This window comes from Coloeus monedula (assembly GCF_965178545.1).
Source record: "Coloeus monedula genome assembly, chromosome: 18".
Lineage (NCBI taxonomy): Eukaryota > Metazoa > Chordata > Aves > Passeriformes > Corvidae > Coloeus > Coloeus monedula.
The window spans coordinates 408,533-436,226 of record NC_138798.1 but is presented as its reverse complement, the minus strand read 5'-3'; the positions used below and the strand labels follow the sequence as shown (position 1 = coordinate 436,226).

General features: G+C 36.7%; 1 protein-coding gene across 2 annotated transcripts in view; it reads left to right on the top strand.

The window, feature by feature from the left end:
- SFSWAP (splicing factor SWAP) overlaps positions 1-26,405 on the top strand; it is a 38,922-nt gene extending 12,517 nt beyond the window's left edge. For both annotated transcript variants that reach the window (XM_082293332.1, XM_082293333.1), the window contains 10 exons: positions 29-160; positions 517-610; positions 2,874-3,051; positions 4,870-5,103; positions 6,616-6,806; positions 14,431-14,696; positions 20,525-20,650; positions 22,886-23,056; positions 23,639-23,711; positions 25,984-26,405. In XM_082293332.1, coding sequence (XP_082149458.1) covers positions 29-160; positions 517-610; positions 2,874-3,051; positions 4,870-5,103; positions 6,616-6,806; positions 14,431-14,696; positions 20,525-20,650; positions 22,886-23,056; positions 23,639-23,711; positions 25,984-26,049 — 1,531 coding nt within the window. In that variant the 3' untranslated portion in view covers positions 26,050-26,405. The remainder of the gene's footprint in view (positions 1-28; positions 161-516; positions 611-2,873; positions 3,052-4,869; positions 5,104-6,615; positions 6,807-14,430; positions 14,697-20,524; positions 20,651-22,885; positions 23,057-23,638; positions 23,712-25,983) is intronic.
- The last annotated feature ends 1,289 nt before the right edge of the window (positions 26,406-27,694 follow it).

Below are 27,694 nucleotides of genomic sequence, written 5' to 3'. Positions count from 1 at the left end.
AAAAACTATTTACTCTTGATGTTTTCAGCACAATTACTCCAGTGGTTGCCATTATACCTCCACCTCCAGATATCCAACCTGTCATTGACAAGCTAGCTGAGTATGTTGCTAGGAATGGGGTAAAATTTGAAACCAGTGTTCGTGCCAAGAATGATCTCAGGTAAGAGAAAATGTTATTTAAACTGCTATTTCAAAAGTTAAGGTTTTAATTTTTTATAATATTAAATTACAGGACATGCAGGTTTTGAGAAGTACTATCCTGTTTGTTTAATTGAAACTTAGGGACCTACTTAAAGGCAATGGGGAAGCATAATTGCCCAGATTATCAAAACAACCTGTCAAAAATGTCTCTAGCAAGCATACTCTGAATGTGTATCCTCTGAAGTTTAGGCATAAGTAAGCGTGCTTTCAAGCATCAAATAACATTCCATTTGCTAGGGAAGATTAGGTGATGAGGAATTGTTAGTATTAACTATGTTCATGTGCATTTTCACATATTCAGTTTTCTTTTAAAAGGTTTGAATTCCTGCAACCATGGCACCAGTATAATGCTTATTATGAATTTAAAAAACAGTTCTTCCTTCAAAAAGAGAGCGGTGACAACTGCCAGGTACATGTGTGTTTGTATATGCTTCTATTAAAAATGCAGTAAATGTGAGAAAAGGACTTATCAGTTGTGTTACCATGAGACATTTTAAAAATGGAATGCTGAATTAGAGACAACTTGATCAGCAAAGGATGTGAATGCTTTTTTGTTGTTGTTTTTTAGTTTTGTATGGCATTTAAGTAAGCATCTGTGAAGTGGTGTGATACTTAATTCTTGCTTTTTACTATAAGCCGCTCCACTGTGGTTGTAATATAAAATGACAACCTGAAAATCTTCTGGCTTTCTATATGAGGGAGTATATGCTTTGCAGAGGTTTAGAGCTTTGTAGGATTGTGATTAGTATTCTGCTGTCAGAAAGGTTGGCTATGGCTTTTAACACCCATACCTTCCCATATGCCTCGTCGTTCTTTGTACAACAGTAGCACAGAGGCTGCAGTAGCTTTCTGACGTGCGTTTTTCTGAGGGAGATTTTGTTAGAGTCCAGTCATGACTGCAACAATACTAGAGCTTCAGAATCTCACAGCAGTTTCCTACTTGCTTTGCTTCTTCTAGTCCATGTTATTAGAAGGTGGTAGCCAGACTTGGCATCCATGTTTTTAACTATTCTCATGTTAGCTAATTAGATTGTTCTCTTACTGAAAAGAAAATTGCAAATAATATCAGAACTACATTATCTGATGTTAACTTTTCATGGGAAAGAGCTATTTTTTTTTTAGGCCCTATGTCATTTGTCATCTCAAGGCTTAGATTGGGGAGCCTTAAACTGAAGAAGGTAGGCCTGTGGGTAAACTCCTCGGAATTGCTTTGTGGAAAATGAAGAAATTCAATAATGGTTGCTGTTTGGAACACTTGTGTCTGATGTTTTGTTTTAATAGTGAAAAAATGTTTTGAAAACACTATTTCTAAATATAAACTGTGGTAAATGTGATCTTACTCAGCTGTTAAATTACAAGCAGAATTGTCCTGTGCCACAATGCTGACTGTTGTTCTAGAATGTCTTATTTGCAAACCAGTAGATTGAATTCATAATACTTACATAATTAATAAGGACTTGTTAACATATATTTGGGGGGAAATTGTACACTAACTGAAGCATAATAATAAAAGATTCATTTTAAGTGTTCAAATGAGTACAGCTAAAAAGGAACTGAAACCAGTTGAAGTCCCTTGAGGTCAAGCGTAGCAATGCACATTTTTGTACTGCATGGCTTTGTAGATAATGCCATTCTCTTCAATTTTTTAGAATAATGATTTTGATTTTATCTTTATGCTCTAGTAATATATGTATAGGCAACTAATGGAACTGATGCTTTTTTTCTGGCCATTAAAATTAATAAGAAACTGTACTACTGACTTCAGTAAATACAGGATGAAGTGCTTACTTCATTGTGCTTTTCCCCTTCGAGGACTTTCAGAAATCAGTTCTGTTGGTCAGGGAGTGGCTGCAGGGAAGATCTGATCAATGCCTCAGTTTCAACGTCACATATGCTTAACAACAGCCAGAGCAGCCAAACTCTCAATTGAAAGATGCACATTTCAATGTTAAATTACTTAATGTTATCGCAGGACTCACCATGTAAATACTTTGAATGTTCTATAATATCATTCTTGAAACCTCTATACTGTTCAGAGGTATAGGAGTTCAGAGATCATCCTGAATGATTCAGTCATGTAATGGTAGAACCAGTAATTCTGTACTTCCTTGAAGATCTCAGCACATCTGTATTGTATCAAAAAACATTACTAGGCCCAATGTCCTTCAGCAGAATGTTGGAACAAATCAAACATTAACTTATGTTGATTCCTGTAAAATCTGATTCTGCAAAGAAGTTACATGCAATTGTACATGAGGAAAAACATGTCATAAGCTTTCACCGTATCCCTGGGAAATGACTTTAGTGGATTTGCTTCGGAACCCTGGGGATCAAGACCTAAATAAATATAGAAAAGAAGTACATGCTTCTAGGGTCTAATTTTAAAACTATAATTTTAGAGCAGTTTTTGGCAAAAGCATATCAGCTGAAGAACATTTTATTTGCTGTAAAGTAACAACGTGGTCTTACTGTAGGTCTGTAGGTTTTACGGCCTGTGGGTTTACATGAGGCAGAATTATGGTCATGAGTGCTGAGTGATATAAAATTAGCTGTTGTGTGATTAGCTGATAATGTGATTTTTCAAATGGCTGACAAAATTGCAGCTCCACAGACATTGTATTAATGATTTCATAACTATCTTGTTTGTAATTCTGCTCCTTTCTTTTGAAAAGGGAGTGTCTTCCTCTGAAGATGTTCCAGCAGACACTGCCAGTGATACACCGAGTGAGACTCAATTTGTAGATGAACATGCACCTGAAGATGCATCTGAGCCGAGTGCTAGGGGAGTTCCAGGAACTAAAAAGGATGTTGTTCCTCCTAAAGCTGTCGGTGATGGTAAACTGGTGAAAGGTATGGTAATATACTTTATTGGACATGAAAATATTTGGTAACATATGCATAAATTGAAAAAAGAAGGCAGGGGAAATAAGGGAAAGAATTTCATAATGCGAAAAGTATGTTTTCACTGAAAGCATCAAAAAAGGTCTGAAATAAGTAATTTGATTGATTTCATATTTCTTTCTTATCAGACTATCAGGTATTTGTGGTCTGACACAATAAATTTTTACTTCAGTTTTGTGCAAAGTTGAAGGCTTTCATCAGTGACACCAGTAAAATCTTATTTTTGTCATTTTCAACTTGACAGTTACAAGCTTTGTGCAAAAGAGAAGTCATTCGTTCTGAATAAAAGCAGTGGCCTTATTTGAAAGGATACATGTGGAGGAAGTACTCGAGGCTTGTTGCCCATTCTTCCCATGTTGGACATTAGTCATGCTGGAAGAAAATGTCTTTCATGTCTAAATGGAATGTTTTTACTCTTGCAGTCATAGCAGCAGAGGGGCAGAATGGGAAGAGCTCTCTGGAAGCCACTCAGAGAAAGCCAGCTAGCACACTATTTGTGTTCTGATTTGGAGAAGTGATTGTTTATATCTGGGAACTGATTTATTGGCCTATCAGGAAAAGATACATTAAAAGTTCTTATTTTCAGTAAAAAGTAAAAATGTGTGTCTTTTAACTAGAACTGAAAGCTGCTGAAAAAAAAATAAAACAGAAAAAGCACTCTTTAACTGGACTTCCATGGATGGAAACTTCCTTCTTGCCACCTTAGTGGCTTACTTAATTGCTGATAAGTTTATCTACACCCTGTGGTCCCTTGGAATTCTCTCTTCCTTCTTCTCACTGCGATCCCATTTCCTCTGCAACCAGCAAACACCGGGCTCTTTGCTGTGGCTGTCATACTGTCCAGACTCTGCAGTTTCTTCTCTGGGCAGCCCAAGTAGCTTCCCTGAGGAAGGAATAATCTTCTCTGCCTTCAAAGATGCCCTGTTAAGCAATGCAAGATACACAAGGAAATGATATTATTTCTGTTGTTCTGCTATTAATAAGTGGCAAACTGGAGCCCGTACTTTAATAGTAGTAATTTGCTCAAATTTACATGATGTAATATAACCAGTGAGTCATTTTGTGACATTCTGATTCCTATAAACTTATTTTCATTTCCTCTAATATGGTACAAATCCCACTTCATTGTAACCCAAATACAGTACTTGCCTCCAAGACAGACATAACATCCATACTAGATTTTTCTTCTGCCTCTGAGGAAGTAAAATCCCATTTTAGGATTTGTTCTATTCCATGAAGAAGTTGGAAAATCACCGTTACCTCTTCTCTTGGAATTCTGGAGTTCTTTGTTTCTGAGCATATTTCCTTACCCCAGGATTACCAGAATCAAAGCTTGTATTTTATAAACCTTGGTATGTAATTTAATTACTCTATTTAAATTTCCCTAATTGCAATCTCATAGGATATATATGCAGAAGGTATCCTGAGGAAGATGAGTATTGGAGCAGACCATATGGTACTAGGTAGTGAGAAATTCCATTCTTTATTCTTAGAAGTGTCATTTTGGATAAATGGGTTGGAGATTAATGCTGTATTTTTTTTTTGAGATCTTTACAGAAAATGAAGTTTCCAACCTTTGTTAAAAAACACAGAAAGAGAGAAAAAAGGATTATGTTGTCCTTTTCACCAAAATAATTAGCGTTACTGGATGATGCAAGTTCCTTTTTTTGTGGTGTATTCTGCAGGAGTAATGGGGAAAGTCAGGAAATCGAACCTGCCTTCTACTGTAGTCTAGTGATGTGTGAAATCTTACCCATTCATTCACAGCATCCTTTGCTCCAATAAGCTTTGCGATCAAGGCCAAAGAAAATGACCTTCTTCCTTTGGAGAAAAACCGTGTTAAATTAGATGATGACAGTGATGAGGAGGAAGAGGAGGGAAAGGAAGGCCAAGAGAATGCTAACAGTGCATCAAACCATACTCCAGCAATTACCACTCCTTGTACTGCTCCTGAAGAGAAAAAGCCTCAACTTACACAGGAGGAGTTGGAAGCTAAACAAGGTATTCCATGTGGCGCTGAAAACAAAATGAGTCTCTCACGCGGACTGCAAAACTGCCATGTGTGACATTTTAGGTGTTTTGAATCTGTGTCATGTTAACAGGAATCAGAATTCTTTTCCCACAGTTTCCTCCTTATTTTTAAGAATGAAATCTTCATTGGTTGCTGAGACTAAATCAAACTTATAACACACTGGAGTGGTTGAGTGCTTTGTCCTAGTGCCTGATCTTTCTGAATTTTGTATTGGTTTTCCATTACAACCTTCTAGTAAAGCACCGACTTTGTAGTTTCCAGATTGCATTAACAAAGCCCAGCAAAGACATACCTGTTTCTCGTTTTCTTCAGAGAAGAGTGAATTGCTTCAAGCTATTTTTCATTTATATAGCACTCCCCTATAGACTAATATTGCCTTGTTGATGTTTTGTTGCTCTTATAATGCAATGCCATTAAATCTTTGTATGGGTTTTTCCTGTTCTGTGTTAATGTGCGTAAGGGCAGAAGGGTATGCTGTGTGAATTTGAATGGAATGATGTTTTGAAAGAATCCAGTTCACCCATTCCTCCCCAAGGCTGTTTGACAGCAGAGTGTGCTCATTAAAGTGGATATTCTGTCAGTATTTACTAAGCTTAAAAACTTAGTACTTCTCACAACTATGAGTATGCCACAGGAATTAGTTTTTCATTTTCAAATGGTGGTTTTTTGCTTCTAAGTAGTAGTTCCTTTGTAAACTGCAGCAGCACAAAGTATGCTGCAGTGTTACATATCTAAAGCAAATATGAAATATTTTGTATGATAATAAGAATGAAGTGTAAAACACACTTAGAAGAAGCTGTGTGTTGAAAAACCTCTGCAACTGAACAAAAAAATCCTGCTGTTTTGTGCATATACAGAACACAAAAATGGAAGTGTTAGATGAAAAACATTACACAAAGTAGCTGTTAGGTGCATAGTTAAATCAATTGGCTTATTCTTTACGTGTAATCACATACACACAACAAAATCTGTTGGTTGTAGCAATGATGAAACAGTTTCTGAAAATTTCTGGAGCAGGTCTTTCTATAAACGTATTAACATATATTTAAGTAGGGCTGGAAACTGTGAAGATCAGATCAGTGGAAAGAGCAAACTGGAGAGTTTGCATCACTTTAAGACTTACAAGAAAAAGCTTCTGAGTTTACAAAGCTACTTTCTTTAGGTAGCTTTTATAAATAGAAAAGGACAAGTATCCTGAATAATCAGGATTGGATTTTCTTGTCATTTTAAGTTGGAAGTTTTTACTTCACCTCTACTACTTTACATCAAGCAAATGATATTTCTATGAATTAAGATGCTTGGAATTTCTTAATTTCAAGCAGATATGTCCTTATAGTGTCATTGAATGGCTGTATTGGAAAGGCTTGAGAATGGCTGGAGGGGCTGTTTGCTGGTTTGTGGTGACGGGATGTGTGTTTGTTTTAAGGGAGCCTGAGTTCCCCAAGCATGGCTCACTCTAAACGCTTAATTGTCTCTCTTAGCAAAGCAGAAACTAGAGGATAGATTAGCAGCTGCAGCAAGGGAGAAGCTTGCACAGGCCTCCAAGGAATCAAAGGAGAAGCAGCTACAAGCAGAGCGCAAGAGGAAAGCTGCCTTGTTCTTGCAGACCTTGAAAAACCCTCTAGTGGAGGCAGAAACTGAGAAAATTGAAGAGAATTCCTTCAGTAGTGAGGTAAGGAAGAAATAAATTTCTCTTTCCCATAAAACTGGCAGGAAACTTACCTCTAGAATGTGAATCTGACAGTGTGTTATGAACTTGACCGAAGAGATAGAAGCTTTTCTAAATGGGGAGAAATTCGAATTTTAAACACTGTCAATCTTTTTCCATCATCTTACATATGTCTCTCATCTGTCATTAAAGAACTGGTAGAGAAGTATGCTGCACAATTCCTAGGTCAGTTAGCCAGGTAGAGAAAGGAAAAAGAGCTTCCATGTTTTAACTCTGTACTAGTGATCCAAGTGTTGGAATGCTCACCTTGCAAGAGTATTGGGATGACTTACTTAAGTTGTGATACTTACTTATTTGATGTGTATATTGATGGTTTTGCTGTACATTACAAACACAGATTTTGTTGGGAAGTAGACTCTCCGTTTCCTGGGTTTGGAATTATATTGCTTCCAGAAAAGCCAGTAAAATCACTCTTGGTTGCACTACTCAAGCAAAACATCATCTCTGGATACTGATGGAAAATTTTAGATGTTGATTGTGACACAGACTGGTTACAAGAAAGAGTGACATGGCTTTCCATTGTTTTCTTTCCCTCGGAAAGAATTCCAGTACCTAGCAAGTATTTCATTGCCCAGTTCTCAATTTTTCTGAATAAATCGTGGTTTAACCCTCAAAACACTTTCAAGAGAACAGTTGAAAGAGACATACCTGCAGTTTAGGTGATCCATATCATCAGAGAGAAGCAGATATGTGAATTAAGCGTGGTCACATCCCAAAAGAGATCCTGTTTGGGTTTCTCATTGCTACTGCCAACAAATTTTCCCTGACACAAGTGTTCAGTACTTCTTTTCAGTTGTATGTTGAAAAGTGAATGCAAAGAGACAATGACAATGCAAAACTCCCCACATTTGCAGTTCTGCTCGTTTTCTCAAGGGAATTTGTCAAGGACACAGGTATTCCTAAGCTAAGGTTCTTTTGATATTTTTCTTTGAGAGAATGCCTGAAATAACCAGTGACAGCTGACTCTTGCAGAAGAGCAGATGAATGTTCTCACTCAGATCTGAACTTACTGAAGTTCTAAGCTGAACTTGCTAGTGAACTTCTCAACAAAAAACCACACCCTATCCCACTTCTCAGTAAACTGATTTTCTAGAAACTTCTTTTTCTTCCACAGAAGTACAGTTTCAGAGAAGAATCTATTTTTTCTTACGCAAAGAATTCCAGTGTATTTGAGAAAGTAGCCAGTTTCACTGTTTCTTACCAATAGAAGTGGTTTGGAGGTGCTTTCATTATTAAAGGGTTTATTTAGAATTTCAGGTGTATATTTAAATGTTTTCTGATGTGGCCTTCCTTATTAAAAATAAAATTGGCTATTGTATTGGAAGTGCTTGTACTGTTTCGATGAACAGTCAAAAATGCCATAATGTCTTTGGAAGTAGTATTCCTGCTAAGTGTGGTTTGCTTAGTGACACACTTACGTAGATATATGCATATAGACTTTTGCAGATAAAAGCTTATTTTGAGACATGAATGTTTCTCAAGCTGCTGTTCCATTTGCCATATTCGAAAAAGTGTCCATTTCCATTCATTCCAAATAATCTGTCTGCCTTTTTCTCTTCTTGCCTTCTTTGGCTATTTGTAACAGCCCATTTGAGTCAAGAAATTGTATTGGAGAAAGATGAGTGAAATCATATTGCAGATTTGTTAACCTCTGTTTTATATACCCTGAGAACCCAGTATGGTGCATTATGATGTCTAAATCAGCTTGTAAATAAATATGTAGCACTGGCTTGGTTTTTTAAGCTTTTTCAGTCATGCTTCAGGAACAAAAAGATGCATTTAAAAACACTGATTGCAAAAGTAACAGGAGATAACTACAATGGCTGTAATAAAAAGAAAGTATGTTAAAAATTTGAGAGAGAAAGATACGTAATTTTGGTTTTGTAGTTTGGTCAATGGAACTAATTGGGGTAATTAAATCAGAAAACTAATCAGAAAACAAAGAAAAAAATTAAATATTTGTGTCCACCAAAAATGTCACTAAATGAATTTCATCTCTTGTTTTGGGGGTAGGAGCATCCAATGAGGAGCCCAGGAAACAAAGACTGATATGCACTGGTCAGAGTTAATGTAGTGGCATGCTTTTTGTGGCTTAAAATGTGTCTCAAAAATGGAGTAATGACTGAGTTGTATAGTAAAGCATGAAGAGGAGTTGAGAATATCTATGGGAGATGCATAATTTCCATTACATTGCCCCGGCCTAATAAGTGTATAAAAACTAGTAATGCTATTTATGTGTACATATAGTGTACGTTTGTGCTGAAAACCTGTTTATCACAATGTGCAGAAATATATTAAATGCACAAAGCTTTTGTGACCTCTGTCAGATTTTCTTGATACCTTGTATTTCTTGAAAAGATCACTGGTACTGATTGTACATTACATCTTTGAATGAAATCGATTCTGCTAACTGCAGGTAAAGGACAGTCAATACCACAGAACAGAACACTTCTAAGCTGTTTTGGCTTCAGCTGAATCTTAAAAATAGTCAGTTCTGTGTTTTCCATAGCTGAATTACTTCTTTTATATGGCTTCCTGTTTTTCTTTAAAGTGAAATCAAGCAAGAGAAACAAAAGGCTGAAAAATCTTGAGCAGTGAAGCAGACAGCTTTTCACAAATGGCTCCTTAGCATTCTTGCATGCATTAGAACAGACCAGTTATGCATAATATTTCAAACCAGTAATAATTCTCAAACCAGTACTGGAAAGCATGGAGCTTATCTCAGTTTCCAAAACTGATTAGCTTCCAGCGATGCTGTGGCCAGTGAAGTCTGTGCCCTTGTTCAGGACGTGAATAAACAGTAACTGGATGATGTTTCCCTTCTTGTGTTTACATTTATAATTCGTATAGACTTTTGGTACACACAGACTTTATATAGACTCTTTGGTACATCTATCAATGTCACTGAGGGGAAGTTGCCTTCATTCTGCAATGAATGTAGGTTCCTTGTCCTGTAACAGCAGACAGCTTGCAGTTTAACAACTGCAGTTCTGTGCTGAGCTGGAATATGCCAGGCTATATGGAGTGCTTCATCGAACTGCCTTTTTTTACTTGAAAACTATTAAATAAAGTAAGGTGTTTCATGATCTGAAATGCAAATCTCATTCCAAAATTATTTAAATTAATTCAAAATTTTAAAAATAAGATTATATATCCTTGGTAGTGAGGCTTGGCATGGATTATTCTGCAAATGTCATATTTTACTCTGTGTCAGAAATGTTTTAGTGGTGACAGTACTTTGATAGGCATGTGAAAGCCAGGTGGTTATACCCAAACTGTTACCTGTATACACCTTAGTATCTGATTTAAATGAGAAGAGAAATCCACAGTCATTACGTTGCAAAACCAGACAAGCACATGGTTTGAAAGTGATGCTGTTTTAATGGCTTGTCCCAAATGTCATCTGTTACATCTCTGAATATAAAGATTCTGTGGCACAAAGCAAAACTTTCCTTCTTTTGGCTCTTTCATCTTCCCAGGTTTTGAAGCCCTATTTTATCATTTGTTTCTGTAGATGGCTTGTCCTTATGTTTGTCCTGTATGTAACAGTTATTTTTTCCTTGTGGAAAGTAGTCTGTTTACGAGTGAAATAGAAGTGTGCCATGTTTTAAAAATGAGATGCTCCTCTAGTTTTTTCAAGCATAACAGGGTTATCAACAGCTGTGGATAGTGTATGTCTTTCACATTGCTATATTTTATCCTACTTTTTTAGCAGTGGACTGTAGATATTCCTGCATGCCTCTTTGGAATAACAATGTACAACATCATTTTATGTTTGCACATTTTTTTTGTTAATTTTTGAGCAAAATATAATTGTCTAATCAAAACCATCCAGTAAGTATTTGAAAAAAAAAATTCTTTAGAATATTTCAGAGCCATTCACTTCTTTCTTTACTTTTTTTTCAGACTATAGGTATCTACATCTTCTGGTTAGCATGGGAGAGGGGGTTGGGTTTGCTTGTAAATCTATCTGTCCTTTTGAAAAAGCAAGGTAAAGGAAAAACATAAATGTCACATACTAATGTGGCATTTGGGGAGTGGATAACTTGCTGGCATTTGGAACTTTTTTTTTATTGCAATAACCCTACTAACAAAAACTACATGAGAGTTGTAGTTCCTTATAGCATAAATACTTTAGTCTTTTTCTAACGGGGGGGAAAAAGCTAAATATTTATAAATGAAACTGCCATTTTAATTAAGATAGGTGAGGAGGTAAGAGTGTTTATGCATTGATTTTTAGTCTTCAAAGCGTTCAAAACAAAAAGGCATATTGATCCACACGGCAAACAGATTCACAGTCACTAATTTCTTTGCAGTTGGCCTGTCAAAATTTTGTCTGTTTTTGAAGACCATACCGTGGTCAGTGCACTGTTTATAGCTGTTAGTGCAGCAGAGTAACCCAGATGAAACTGTTGAGTCTTTGTGTTCCTATAGAACAAATTCTGTAGGAACTTAACTCCGTAGGAAACACTTTTATCTCTTCAAATTAATATTTTGGGCCAGTTTATTAATACTAGGACTGTCAAACTGCTAAATAGAAGTAACTGCTTGCTTTGTTCCACAGAGCAATGAATACAAAAATAATACACTTCCATTGCTGGTAGACAGTTGCTTATTAATTCTCAGCCAGGCAATACTTCACCATAAACTTTGGTGAACCTCTAGTAAAAAAGATACAGTGGTAGAAAAGAATCTGAAGTATTTTTGGATTTTAGTGAAGCAATAGAATTGTTGATTAACTTTTTACAGTGCTGACATTGTTCACTCTTTGCAGTTTTGATCTAACATAGGATTCCAATTGCTGTAAAAGAAATATTAGCTGTTTGTAATATTATTGATAGTGTCTTTTGCCAGTTGATTTTGTTTGAGCCAGACACAGTGCTTGTGTTTTGCTCTGTTGCAGTAAGCACATGTTGGTTCATTTCTAATTTTGGCTTTGTGTATTGATTAAGTAGTGTAACCCCAGAAATAAATAATGTGTGTTCTGGGCTTATGAATATTGGAAATATGCAAATGACTTATATGAACCAAAGTACTCATTTCTGTTCTCATATAGCTATAAATTCTCCCTATTTGCAGAGCTCTTTCCTAATCCATTCCTGCTAAACAAGAGTTGTTGAACCATGTTTTGGCATTACTTTTGTCAGATTTGCTTCAGTCATGCAAATAAAATGCTGAAGAACAACTCTGCCAGTGAATTTGTCTGACACTAGCATTTAGTAAAGGCCAAAAAATTGTGCTGTTACCCAAAACGGACAAAGAAGTGAGATTTAGTGAATGCTATCTGAATGTTTGCAGTTTAACTTCTTAGAAGAGCTCTCCGGCAATGTAAATCTCTCATCCCTTGAGATGCATAATAAAATTCATCAGGTAACAGATTTGTTTCCATGCTTTCCAAAACTGTTCTACTGGTCTGCATATTGGCAGAGCCTGATCAGTTGAAGCAGAGTGCTTTGTAATCTCCCAGTTTTGTGCTTACTGTTATTTTTTTTTAATTATTCTTTTCTGCATTCATGCCTCCAATTTCAGTTCCCATTACCTTATTTTCCAAGACAGTTTATTTCTTTCCAAATAGTTACACACCTAGAAATTTTATTTGTGGCCTAGCCATTTGCTGGCTGCTGTCACTGAGCTCTGTGTTCTGCTCTGGTGGTGAGTCAGGTCATTTTGCTGGTGCTGTTTTCCTTGAAGGCAACTAGAGTTGCCACTGAGGGAAGCAGTCCATTTGTTCAGGCTATTGTCATAAGGACATGACATCTGTCACCAGAGCACCTGGGCACAGTGGTGGATGGGGGGGTGACTTCTCCCTGTGTGTTACCTGTTGTATTTCACTGAGGAACCTGCTTATTTCACCTGGGGGTAGATAAAGTTACTTCAGTATGGCTCTGCAGATGTAATTCATCAGTAGCTTGAAGCAGTGGTGTTTGAATCCACCAGCCAGCCAGCCTGCATCTGTGTTTCCCAGCAATCTGGACAGCGCTGTCACTCCTTAGTGTCAGCTTGCTGAAAGTCAAGGAAAGCCCAGTGTCAGCAGTGGATGGTTTTGGTAGAAACATAGTTGGGCTTAGCATTGTGTGGTTCTTGGTTCAGGTGGGTGAGATAAATGTGTCATTCATTTATTAACTTCCTTCTTGGCAGTCATAGGGGAGCTTGTGTTTTATGTGGCCAAAGGAACCCGAGCACTGAAAACCATTGGGTTTTTCTCCCCTCTCTTGTTTTCCTCTTAACACTACTTTTTGCCTACAGCTTTTTCATTTCAAGCTATGAGAGGTGACTACTTCAAGGCAGACTGGGATATTTCATATTCAGTAGAGTTCAAAGCAAAGGCTCAGGTACTGTATAAAGAGATGAATAATGTTGTCAAAGGAATGAAAGTCAACTCTGGTGGCCTCTTAGGAAACCGGAGATGAGGAGTCTGTGAGGCGTCTGCAGTTACATGTGGAGTTTGTGAAATTGGAAATAGGCCTCTGGTAAACCAGTCACTCAAATGATCATGCCATACAATGTTTATAATTTTTGAAGCAAGCTACTTTAGTACTGCTTTGTTGCTGGTTTTCTGAATATTGTGATAGCAGTTATCAGTTAAAGCATGAAAAAGTGTCATGTCTCTAACTTGAAGCAGAGCTACCTTTTTGATTATTCAAATGTGGTCAGTTACTGTCTTTATGTATTCATGGTAGGAGAAGGGCAAAAAGAAAGGAAAAGATCACCTGTTTCTAATTTGGTTATTTCAGGTTTTAATGTATTACTTTTTATTCCAGTCATAGTAAGTATCCTTGCAGCAAACAGTGAAAGCGTCAGACCAGGTGGAGCAGAAATTATGACAGGGAAACTGATTTCTCCAGTTGCCTTGAAATGGCAGCTGGGGGAATGACAGGCTTCGAAATGAGGAGCATATCTGTAGTGCCTGGCTTGAATTGTTCTAAACAAGGCTTTGAGCAGAATTCTCTGGGGTTCAAGCTGATAATTTGAAAATGTTGTGGTATGATTTTGCTTCACCTCCTGCAGCTGGAATTACTCACTGAACATTAAATGTGCATGGACCTGTTCTGTCTTTGAGATTAATAATGTTTGTGATCATCCCGATCCTTTACATTTAAGACATTTATTTTGCAAAGTTCAGGCATGATTTCTATCAGCACTGGTTCATTTTGCTGTTTTTCTTGAAGTTGTCATCCAAACAGCACAGTTCATGGAGGAAAGTGACACTAAAACTTAGCTTTGAATGCTGGTAGTTCCTGATTGTATTTCCAGGTTTGTCCTGTTCTAAGTAAAACATGTGACTAGACTAAAAGATACCTGATAGTACCCATTTTTTTAGAACACGTTTCTTCTAAAAACTAAAGATGAAAACTTCAGAACTGTATCCTGGTTTAGCTGACAGTCTTAGCATGCATATACCAACTTGAATATGTATCTTTGGGGAACTGTACACGCCTCCATTAAATTCAGCTGGATGCATGTGTTTGAAGATGTCAGCCTTACTTCTGCACACTTTGCATAATCCCAATGCAACACGACTAACTTAGGAAACTGAACACTGTTCTTTTTTTATCTTTGCTTTCAGAGTGTCAGTAGTATACCATGTCCTGTGACTGCAGTCAGAACTTTACCCACCTTAGAAGTTAAGCAAGCAGAAAGGCCTTCAAGCAGAAGCAGAGATCCTCCCAGGGATGAAGAAAAGGAAAAGAAAAGAAAAAAGCACAAGAAAAGATCTCGGTCAAGATCTCGATCACCATTCAAATATCATTCATCATCTAAATCCAGGTCTAGATCACATTCAAAAGCAAAACACTCACTTCCCACTGCCTATAGGACTGTCAGGCATTCAAGGTGGGTTTGGAAACCAAATATTCTTTAGAGTTCTGTATGGGTTAACACTTAAAACATCTTTGCACTTCTTCCATTACATAGGTGGTTTTATACACATTGCTAAGGTTACAGTCACCTTGAAGGCGGTATGTGGCACATACACATCAAATGTGGCAGGTATTTTGAAAATCATTTTAGTAAAATAATCATTAATTTCTAATTACATAGTGCAAAACTTTTTCCAGTAAATTTTTCATGATGCTCTGTGAAATATCTGGTGGTAATATGTAGGAATGTGATGATAAGAGAGCTTGCTGATAAATCTGTGGCTGTTACTGGAGCAAAGTAACTTAGACAATATTCAGATAAGAAATAGAGATAGAGAACTGGGTGGTTGAGCAGCAAAGCTCAGAAGAAAACAAAGCAGTTGGGTGGCAAGTGAAAAAATATGATGGATGAATTTCAGGAGAGATATGACAGGAATCCAAGAAGGGTGAAAACAGAGTTGAAAGAGAGAGAGACCACAGAAGAATGTAGCCCAGTGCTGTTAACTCTGTACTTAATCATTAATGAGATTAAATACGCTATGCTAATTATCCAGGTATAAGGTGTTGTATATTGTGGTTTATTGATACTGTTAATTCTTTCAAAGATATTTGGGTCTCAGCACCTTCAAAGTTTACTGTCTGTAAAATTCGTCATATCTGAATGCCCTGCCACAGTGCAGTTACTGTGGTCAGTAGGAAGGGCTTTGAGGGTACGTTCTGTGGATCAGGCTACAGGTACTTAAGTTGCTTGTAGTTCAAGCAAATTTTGCATATAAATACTGCCACAGCTGTATAAGTATGTATAAGTATGTATAAGCTGTATAAGTATGCAATGCATGTGAAACCATACGCTACTTCCTCTTTGTGTCTCTGCTTATGGCACAAGACTGAAAAAAAGCTTCTAGCCCCTGGCGACACTGTGCCAAAACTTCTTTTCATTTTCTTGTGCTTTTTTTATTTAATGAAGTGTGTTAACTACTACACTAATAGAAGTGTTAATATGTTACAACTTACTACTTTATACTTGATTTTTGAGTTTAAGAACAATACTTCGCTGCAGAAATCTCTGCTATTCAGAGATGCCAGGAATTAAGTGAGCATAACTTGGACTGAAACGATCAGTCTGACATGCTGCTTATTTGATGACCTTTGACAATAAGTTGTCATGACATGCTGTGTTGTAAGGCACATTCCAAAATACTGTGTGCCATTCCTTTTCTGTGATTACCAGCATTTAAAGGGAATGATGTTGAATGTAGCTTTCCTTGCTTAAGAATTGAATGCAGGTCTTCTCAGAGTTAAGCATATCTTGGGGAAAAGCCTCCTCAGGTGAATCACTGAACATTTCAACTCCCTGTCAAGATGTATCTTCACTTGAACCAGCCATATCACTTCATCCAAGCTATGCTGCATGTATTTATCCACACTTGTACTGATACGTGGCAGAACCAAGGAGAAACATCAGAGTAATGCTAAGAAAAAAATTAAGCGTCCTCTGTGATACTTAAGGACGAAGAATCATTCGAGAAGGCCCTTAGCAATACTTGGGTATGCTGCTCAATAACATAAAGATAATCTTTCATCCTGAGTTTGCAGCAGGCAGTAACAAGATTAATGGGAACTTGCAAGTTCAATTTGGTGTATACTGAGATATGTCTTTAATGACTTCAGGGAGAGCAGTTAATCTGGTCCTTTATAGCGGCTTGAATACTTGTACCAATCAACAGGTCTGCATTTGGTTCTGCCAATGAAAAATCAGCAGTCTACTGAGGTTTACCAGGTACAAGGTGCAGAGTGTCATTGTGTTTTGATAGGGTTTTGATTGTTTTGGTTTTGGTTTTTTTTTTTTTTTTTGTGGCCACAGTTCAGCTGATGAAAAAATCACATAAAAGTCATCAAGAATAGGTAATCTACAGGAGCTAATCTGTGTTTGCTGTCTTGAATTTGCCTCCTGGCACAAATCAAAGGACAGGCACGTAATAGCATGAAAATCATGAATCACCACAACACCTGATTAAATCTGGTTAGATATTTTCTTGATGAGCTGTTGAATTCTAAAACCTCAGAAGTCCAATAAGCTTGATGCTGGCTGACTGAGTTTTAAAATCATGCAGAAAAACAGCACCAGATTTTGCACTGAAAACCTTTTGCATGTTTTAACTTCACAAAATCCAGAGCTGAACAGGAAAGGCCTTGTACAAGAAATGGTGATGATTGAAGGCGTGCTTTATTGAAGGTGTTTGCTATGCCTTAACATACTGTATTTCCAAAATTAGAGCTCTTGCTACTGAAACAGAAAAATTGTAGAATAATCAAGAGCAGGAGGCTGATTCATAACCCTGTCAGATACTGATTTCTTTTGAATCTCAAATGTTTAGGCAAAAATAGTGCCTTGTCTTAGTAATTGCCAAAAAAAAAGCAGGTGTTGTTGCCTAGGTAGAAGATATTACTGGGGTTTGTCTTTCTTTTTTTTAAATTTGTTTTTATTTTTAGTGTTCTTTTAGGTAACATTATTTCAGTGCATTGTGTTGCTTCATTCAAAGCTTGGCATGTTTCACATCTCTTTGCTCATCAGTTTTCCCTAGAACAGGATTCTTCAGCTTCACCTAGAACGGTGTTTTATTCATAGCTTCCCAAAGCACTGGGTATTACAGCTTCCAGCTGAAAGAACAGTTATGTAAAGAGCCATACCCTCCTGGAATGAAGTGTAAACTGTTTCAGGATGTTAATGTGTTCATCTTGTATTAAGTGGATGGCACTTAGAGACAGTCATTACTGTGTGGACAGTGATGCTAAATTCCTTTGGACTAAGCCTATTTTGAGTATCTGTGCACTATTTGAATTTCCTGGTCTAATGGTGTATTGTTTCCTTATCTTAATCTGTTCAAAATCACCTTTATCATATAACTTATTGTGATAAGTTAATGGGAAATAAAACGTGGGAAGTGTAGGTAAACACCGAAATTCTTTGCTCTTTATTCAAGGGATGTTCAGGATACTTTGCAAGCTCTTCCTTTGTGGTTTGTCATCTTATTCTTTTTTTCCAAAATGAATATTATGCTTAGAATTCCTGTGGGTGAACTTCGCAGTATATTTCGTTGTATACCACTTTACATCACTTGCTTATCATTTATTTTTGCAGGTTTAGAGACTCTGCTGTGTTTAAGAATAGTCTTTAGTGATAAGATACAATTTTGATACTGTTGCATTTTTTATACTTTCTTATGCATCTTCAGCAGTAATAAAGTTGAAAAATTCTGTTCCAGTAACATGAAGTTGATTCAAAGCATGTTTTGCATATCCATTTCTCTGGTTAACAACCGAACCTATTTTACAGAAACAAATTTAAAAAATCATAGCTATATAGAGAGCCCAGATAATATTGGTTTAATTGTGGCGTGTGGTGGGCTAGCAGCAATTCTCTGTATAAATGCATGTTATTTTCTGGAACAAAATTAGTCCTATAAAGCTCCTAGTATCATACAATTTTAATTCTAGACCAACATGACGGATTAAACAAGTCATGTACACAGTAAACTGTGTCCCAGAGTTCTGTAAGGTACTGCAGAACAGACCTGTCAGTTCCAAAGAGATAATTAGTTATTACAGATTAGTACTTGATATCAAAGATGAGGCACATTTATTAAATCTGGCTTGGAAAACAAAGTTTTTAGTATCTTAGAGTCACATGTAGTAAATGCTGAATTACTGATTTTATTTCCCATTGGCTTCAAAGCACCATTAAAGAATTAGGTCTGAGCTGTTTCTGGCAGTGGTGCCGGGTGTCATACCTGGGGTGGGCAGTGGGCTCTTCCAGGTCACATGTGTGACTGTAAACAGCAGTGATGTTCACCTCAATCTCTGTTTCCTACCCACAGATATATCTACTGGTTTGTGAGTGTGAGAGGAGAGGAAGGGAAGCAGAGGCACTTGTTACATACCAAATGATTTAGTGATTTGATTGGGTGAACTTTGGATGTTCATTTTGAACTAGAGATGGAAAGTGTGACCTTCTTTTCAGTATTGCTGTTTTACTGTACTGTTCAGCAGTAGAGTAGTAGCAAGGCACATAATACATCCAGTTAATTAATTATTAGCAGTAATTAGTGGTATATTTTATTAACAGGTTACTTTGCAGTAAGTTTGGATAGGGAGCACCTGTGTGGGAGTTTGTGTGAGATTTTTTCCCCCGTATTAGGAATTTAGTAGACTTGGAAGTAGCTGTTGTTTGTTAAAAAAGATTGTTAGGGGGTGGGGGTTTTTTCTCCTCCAAAAGTGATTTTCTTATTGCTGAGGCAGTGTCTAGTCACGTAATTTTAATTCCACTTGTGTAGTGAGACATGCCAAGCTTCATAACCCTTTGAACTTTTGGGACCCTTCTAAGCATAAGTCATAAAGGAATAAAGTGCCTTCTGGAATTACGGTCTAATGAAACTCATAATTTATATATTGCAGTAAAACTGATTAGCTGTTTTTTAATTGTTTGAAGCAAATGGCCAAAGTTCTTAATATTTGGTGATTGGAAGAATGCTTTAGAACCACAAATGTCAGTTCATAAAAATGAAGCTAATGTCTTTTTCTTTCTGATTGTTTGGACTTTTTTTTAGGCTGGTTCATACAGGTGTGTTTCACTAAGGTTCAGCTTTTGGTTAAGGGACTAAGCCTTTTCAGGATTCTAGTTAATACCAAAACTAGGACATTTTAGTCTGAATGTGAAGTGTGTGCCTCCATATCACAGACTCACAGCGTCCACAGCAACACTGAGCATAGAGCCGAGTCTGAGCAGCTCATCAGTGGCAGCAGAAACAGAGCGGGAAAATTATCAGGCAACTTGGGCAATGAAAAGATTTGACTGCTGGAGCTCTTTTGAGGGAAATCCTGGTAAAATATCAAGGTGTCTGACTGAACCCACGTTTTATAATCTTCTGGTTTTTTTCCTTTCTTTTAGTCCTTCTGAATGGCCTGGTAAAGATCAGATTTTTAAGTGTCAAAGCAGTTAGTTTGCAACAGTTACCTGCCATTGTGACCATTTCTTTTCAGTTGTGCTTTTATGTTGTAGGTGTAACAGAAATGGCTCAGGATTTTGTGTGTGTGTATGTATTACCTATCTTGTGTGAATCTGAAGATCTCTGATCTTAACTGGGCATGCTTTCTATTTACCCTTCTTGATCTCCTTCTCACTTTTCTAGGAGAAATATTCCGAGTCAAAATGCTAGTGCCAAACACCACTGATAATGGGTTGTTGGTCATTTACACTGGTGAAAATATTGGCTGTGCTAGGATTATTCTGCAGCATCCAGGATGTTTCCCGGACTTGTCAATGTTAGATAGGCACTGCAAACAAGAACATGTATTTATCTCTGTGAGGCAGCAGTTCTAAAAACACACCACTAATTTGGGAATACAAGGTCGGTCCTGCCAATCCTAGGCTTCAAGCCAAACTGGATTTCTGCATACCAATGTTAGTAAACTATGTTGCCACAAAAGGTGGCTGGACTAAAAGAAAACTTTTCCATCAGCTAGTACAGAAGTTGTACAGTAACAGACAAGACCAAAAAATAATTCTTTTTTTAGCCTCCTGTTGGGAGTGACAAGCAATGGATAACTTCATCTCAAATGTCTTGGATGAGCAAGAAATTTTTACATAGCTGACAAGTCTTGGAGCCTAAATGCACCATGTTGGTATAAAACAGGTGTTTGAAAGATGGTGTATTTGCATTTGGTGAAGCACAATTCCCCTGAAGTAAAAGTCTTGAAATAAGTAGCAGAAAGCAAACTTTTGAATGTTTTTTCTCTGCTCAGGTCACGATCGAGGTCACCCCGGAGAAGGGCTCACACACCAGAACGACGGAGAGATGAAAGAAGCGTTCCCACGGCGTATCGCATCAGCAATAGTCCTGGGAACAGCAGGAAACGGCCCCGCTCCAAGTAAGGGCTCCTGGTCCTGGATGACAGGGTCCTGGCATCTTAACAGACTGATGTCTTGTAGACTCCTTAGCTAGAACTTAACTTTTGTATGTTCTGGAGATTTATTTTGATAGAAAAATACTTTTGCAGAGGAAAAAAAAAAATAATGGAAGCACTTGTTCTTCTCTGTTCTTGCATATGCTTCAACACCGGTTGTCCAGTCAAATTGGTGAATGTTAATACACTGCTGTCTGCTGGCCATGAGAGTTCAGATTTCACTTGGAGTTTTGTATTTCCCTCTTGTTGGGTCATTTTCTCATGCTGCACTTGTGCAAGCTGTGTGACCTCTGCACAGGTCATAGCACAACTGTGATGTCAAATTTCTTGACATCACATCATACCTGTATAAATAAGGGCAACTCTGATTTAGCAAACAGTTATTTTGCAGTTATTTTACTGGCAGACTAGAATGTGAAGTAGGAATCGAGGTGTCATTTTGAGAGTACCCTGCATATAGTCCCTCTTAAACTATTATAATCAAAATGGCATTTAGTCTTCAGCTTCTTTCTCTGTATGTCTTGTGGAATAAGAAACAAAGAGTTCACTTTGAGCTTCATTAAAAAAATTCTACTGTTTCTTATGACAACTTTCCATCTCTTGATAGCCTGTAATTAATTGATGTGTGGTAGGTGTAATTGAGAACTTCTTAAGTATACTTCAGCTGATTTAGTTTTTAACATTCACCAAATGAAGATAATAGAGGCTCCTGTGGAATTCATGCAAATTTGGTTTAGCAGAAAAGATGTGGAAGCTTAAAATGTTTGTTTTCCTATAAACACACAAAAGAATCTATTTTCACAGCCCTGTGCTGTTTTTAATGCTGTGTTGGTGCGTTTGCTGCTTGACCATTCAGCATTTTAAACTATAAATTATTTTTAGAATTGTGCCACTCCAAGTTGTAAATTATAAGGGCAATTGTGAAACAAACTACATTCCTCTGTGAATAATATTACTTATATAAGTCAAAATTTTAAACTTCTGTTAGGCCTCAAACAGGAAACCAGAACATGACACAATAACATATGGCAGTAAGTACAGAAGATGTAGACTGAAGAAAGAGTATTGTAGGTAAACACAGAAAAGGATATTTTGCAGCACTGATTGCAGAATTAAATAAAAAACTGTTGCAGCCCTGATATGTTAAATTTTCAAGTAAAAATGTGATGGTCCAGTTTCCATGTTCAATTATGGAAAAGATTCTTCATCATTCAGCTGTTCTGTTTGTTCATCGTAATCTGAGATGAAAAACACTGAAAAAGTTTACTGTAAAATACTTTTCTTGCATGACAAATGTTTGCCAAGATTTTCAAGATTTAAATATGAAATCTGGTCGCAGCTTGGTTACATGATGATGTTTTAAGAAACGAAGCAATTAAATTACATAGCTAGCCAAGGAACAACTGACTTTGTCACTGATGGTTTTGTGTAGTCATGAAAATATTGGAGGCTGTGGGGTTTTTTGCCTGCCACTTAATCATTATTTGTGCAAGTAAAGTGTAAGGAGGTTTTTGCAATTTTAAGGTTTGAATGTTAAATATGTTAAATTCTATATCTAAAACTGTGGGGTAAATTCTAAGCATCACAGCTGTACACTATTTCTATGGGAATTCAATGTGTTCTAGCATAGCACCTTTTAAAGTAGGAAATTCCCATGAAAAATCAAAGGAATGAATAATGTGATATTTGAAAGATGGCTTAAAGTTCTAGTGTTTTAAGATGTTCTAGAAGCTTCAACAGCATTCTTCTGAATAGACTTCTAGCAGTGCATACTAGAGAGAGATGCCTACAGTGAGGTATTGCCTAACTAATTGAGGCATCACTCTAGTTATTCTAATTGTAGTAATATCAATACTAGTATGTAAATCATACAGACATACATTCATAACCAGGTAAAAAGTTTTGATAGTTCCATCTTTAATATATTACTAATTGAATTCTCCTTGAGCTTAATATTGCCTATGAGGCATCTATTATCAGGAGCCAGTAGTTAATGTAATATATTAAAAAGAGCTTTTGAGAAAGTATTTTGTACAACCATAGAAGTGCAGTATTGGGTAAGACTAATGCTTGCTGAATGCAAGAGAAACATCCTGTGGAAGAGGGTACATAAGCTTTCAGAAGTGTGAAAAGTAACTTCAGCTTAGCTAGTGTAATATTGTTTTAAATATTCTTCAATAAAATATTTTCTTCTCACAGAAGTCCCCATGAAAAGAAGAAGAAGAGGCGGTCTAGATCACGTACTAAATCCAGAGCTAGGTCTCCCTCACCATCCATGTCACCAGGCAAACCATCCACACACAAAAATTCTGTACATTCAACTAGCGTCTCTCCTGTGGAGAGCAGGGAATCCAGCCAGGAACGCTCCAGGTACCGTGCTCTGTTACTGTCATACTGCAGTGCTGCTGTCTGTTGGCTCTGAGGGGATCTGTGACCAGACTTGTGGGGTGAGGAGCTCTGTGTTGAGTGCAATGTGTGCTTATCAAAAGTACAAGTCACTGGGAATACAGCACTATCTGCATCAGTCTGATGAAGGTGTTGGGTTCCTGTTGCTTTCTGGAGTAAACATCTCAACCTACTCTTACAGGAAAACTGGTGCAGAAAATTCTGCAACCTATTTCTAAGTTGGAGTTTGGAAGCTTTCATGAAATGGGATAACGCTTTGAAATAAGACTTTATTAAAGTGGTTTGAATTGTAATGTGTGTCAAGATTCATTATTAAATTAATTCTACAGAATATAGAACAATTCTGTTAAAAATTCTCAGAGTGCTGTTCAGATTTGTCTGAGCAGTTGTACAAGTGATTTTTCTGACCCTGTCTTACCTCCTCTAGTTGACTGAGAGAACTGTTAACTAACATATGAGAGACATGTACAATAAAACCCAAATCAAGATGGTGAGTGAAATGCATTTTCAAAACTTTTACTGTAAATTTCTAATTTTATTTTTTAGGGGAGTTTCTCAGGAAAAAGATGGCCAAATCTCTTCAGCAATTGTGTCGTCAGTGCAGAGTAAAATCACTCAGGTACAAATAGGCAAATTAAGAGTATGTTGCCTTATTAACTATGTCCAGCATATTGTTTTCTTCTCTTACCACCTTGGGCAATTCTGAGCTTCGCATGTGATGTAGAGACATGTTTTTTGTCTTTCTTAATTTGTTTACTTATGGGAAAAACAGTTTTGCTTCTCTAGGTGCTGTCCTTTCAATTTTAATCAAGCCTCTAAAGACCAAGCTAAATTCATTAGGCAGCACTGTATCCACTGTAAAGATGTTAAAGTCCACACTATGCTGCAATACGCCCCTATCAACATCCCATCATACCATGTTGAGCTCTTAACAAGTTTCATGGAAAAAAAGAAATATTTAACTTTTTTCAATTGAATATGCCATCTTTAAAGGAAAAACTGTCTTAATTGTGCTTTGAAAAGCTTACAGTAGAAAATCAGAGTTGCTTTTTATATTTTGATGTTTTTTCAGTGGATGGGTTATTCTTTCAAGAAATAAATATTATTCAAAGATTTAGTTTAGATTTAGATTTGAATCTGCTATGGAAGTAGTGGTAGTTGGGAATTAATACTTATGTACAGTATTTCATCCATTTCTTATGAGAAACCCTAAACAAGATTATTCAGGAAAAATAGCAAGTATAGGCAGCAGAGAAAGAAAAAGGAGTGTTAATGCCACAGCACTTCTTAGGCTGCCAAACAAATGCATGGGAATTCCTGGTATGAGAAATGAGATACAAACCACAGTGTGCTCTTCAAAGGAGAGTGAACATCCCAGTCCTTGAAAACATAAACCCTTCAAAGGTTATTGGTTTGTGCATTTTTGGGTTAAATGTTGCTTATGGCATAGCATTTTCTGGTTTAATACTAGACTGCTTGCTTGAAGTGCTGCTGTAAGAGAAGGAATGATTATTGTGTCAAAATACATTTCTTGGTTGCTATTTGCAAATGGTAAAAAATAGGAATGAAACTTACCTGAATCTGCAAGATATTTCCGAACACAGATTAGTTTAGCATTTCTTTTTAAGGGCTCCAAAAAATGGAATTTACCTAATTATTAGATTGTTGTGCTGCCATTGTACTGGCTGACCCTAACCAAGTCAGTATCTTTTCTCATTCAGATCCTTCAATCTGTAAAGCAGAAGGAGTAATGATGCTAAATTCCTCTCTAATGTGTTTTGAGAACTTCAGACGCAAAATGCTTTAAAAGAACTGAGGAATTTATTTGTATTGCATTTGTGAACAAATGTTTAAGTAACTCTGATTCATTACTGATACGCACTTTTTATTTTGTCATCATTTTTTGCAACCCAGTTATTCAATGCTGTTTACATGAAATTTCATTTCTTTTTGTAATACTGTTCCAACTGCATGCTCAGACAAGACGGAGAGTCTGTTTGGTTTCACAGTCACTCTGTCATATGAGAAAATGCCTCTGCTGTGTAAATTTTTGGTTCAGATTTACAAAGCAAGCAAAAAACCCTTTCTGTTTTAAAGCAATCGTTACATCCTTTTCTTTTTCCCTTTTCTTTTTCCCTTTTCTTTTTCCCTTTTCTTTTTCCCTTTTCTTTTTCCCTTTTCTTTTTCCCTTTTCTTTTTCCCTTTTCTTTTTCCCTTTTCTTTTTCCCTTTTCTTTTTCCCTTTTCTTTTTCCCTTTTCTTTTTCCCTTTTCTTTTTCCCTTTTCTTTTTCCCTTTTCTTTTTCCCTTTTCTTTTTCCCTTTTCTTTTTCCCTTTTCTTTTTCCCTTTTCTTTTTCCCTTTTCTTTTTCCCTTTTCTTTTTCCCTTTTCTTTTTCCCTTTTCTTTTTCCCTTTTCTTTTTCCCTTTTCTTTTTCCCTTTTCTTTTTCCCTTTTCTTTTTCCCTTTTCTTTTTCCCTTTTCTTTTTCCCTTTTCTTTTTCCCTTTTCTTTTTCCCTTTTCTTTTTCCCTTTTCTTCCTCTGGTGGTTAGTAATTGTATGTTCTTTACAGGGTTTCTTTGAAGATATAGTCATAGTTTTTTTCCATTTCAATTGATGTGATTTCTGTGCTTTGTTGTATAGAAACTGCTTGAAATATTTATGCAGAGCACTTTGTTGCATTGTGGTAAAACCAGACTTCAGTTGCTGCCATAGGAACTTTCTCCAAATTATTTGGCTCATTTAGCCTAGGAGCTAAACATTTGATGGTCATGAATCGAAGAATCCAGTGTGAATGGAGCACATGCTAACCCTTTCATGCAGGTTTTTGCAGTCGTGTTTTAGCTCTATTCAACGCTCAGACATGTCTGATAATTTTCCTTTTATTTTCTACAGGATCTTATGGCCAAAGTGAGAGCAATGCTTGCAGCTTCCAAAAACATCCAAACCAGTGCCTCCTGAGACCTCTTGGAACTGGCCATCAAGAAATGGTGTGAAAAGAACAATTGGAAAAAAACTGCCTCATCTCAAATGTACAGCTGAGCTTGGCTCTCTTGGTTCACAACTCGCCTAATTTACCAGAACTCAAGAAGCTAAAACCTATCTTTCTGTACAGAAGCATCTCCTTGAAATTTCATTAAATTTTTTCAGCCAGAATATCTTTGGAAAGATTTTGGGTTTTGTAAATTGATTTTTTTGACTAATTCTTCAGTAACATTTTATGATCAGCAAGTCTGTATGTGTATATTTGTAAATACTATGTTTCTGTGAAAAGTATTACACAATAATAAAGAAGGAAACATCTTTCATTAGCTAGAGGTTTTGTGGAGTCCTTCATTGTTTGCAGCTGGGTTTTGTTACAAATTAATTTTTTTTGTTTGTTGTTTTTTGCATTTTAATTTGACAATTGTCTTGCCTACTGACTGCCTTAAGCTGAGACATTTTATTTCTCTTCTGTCATGCGCAGGATGATCTCAGAAGAATGCTTGTTTACTTGGATGTCAGTAGTAGACAGTTTTTGAACAAGGGGTGTAATTTTTTATCCATGAGTTAGAAAGATCTCGGACCCTCCATGCTAGTAGTTGACCCTTTGAAGTCAATAACTAATGGTCAGTAGCCCCATTGTCTTAATGTACCTTGTTCTCTCTACTTAGGTACAGAAAAGAGGATATTTTTGGACACTGATCAGGCATCCTGTGCAGAAATCCAGCATTTTTCTGATTTAACATCTTTCATACAGTGGAAAAGGATATTTACTAATTTATGTTTCACTGACATAGACCTATCAAATTTTTTCAGAAAGTTTGTGGCCTCAGTAAAATTGCATATTTGTTTATTGTGCAATCTTTGTTCTACACTGAGACAATTTAACGTTTTAATTTAAATGCTCTTAAAATGAGTATAAAAAATGTGTGGATTTTTACCAAAGCCAGCTTTAACAATGAGGGGGATTTGTAATAGTTGGTTATATTCAAAAGGTGCCCTTATTGGCAATTATCTAATTCAGTAAAGAATGGGATCATAGCTTTTCCTGATCCTTGAAAAAGTCTGTGATCTATAGTTAGAAAGATTGTGGGTTTAGTGACTCATGGTCCTGATTTTCTTCTTTTTATGAAGAGGAGGTGCATGTTGGAAACGGATTAGAGAAATTAAAGTTCTCACTTCCTCATAGACCAGTTGGTAAATTATCTCCATAGAATGACACAGATTAACAACCCTGATGCAAAGTCTTCTTGTTCAAAGCAAGGGGAGGAGAAACAGTATTGATACAATTTAAAATTTAAGTAACATGATGGTCAGAATGGTCCCTGGCATGTCCCTTGCCCCCTTGGAATGCAAGCACAGTATTTAAGCCATTGGAAACAGTAATTTTTGGTTAATAACTATCAGAAGTTACACTCATGCAAACAATATAAAATGCTGGGTCTGATGTGGAGAAATTTCATTGTGCACATAAGCTGTGATGAAACAGAGCCATCTAAATGGTCATGTAGAATGATGTTATCCACCATTTACCCAATTATTTCAAAGTTATTTGCAGTGTTTTGAGTAGGACAAAAATAACTTTCAACCAGTACCAGAGAGGCACCATTTCCTCTGCACCAGT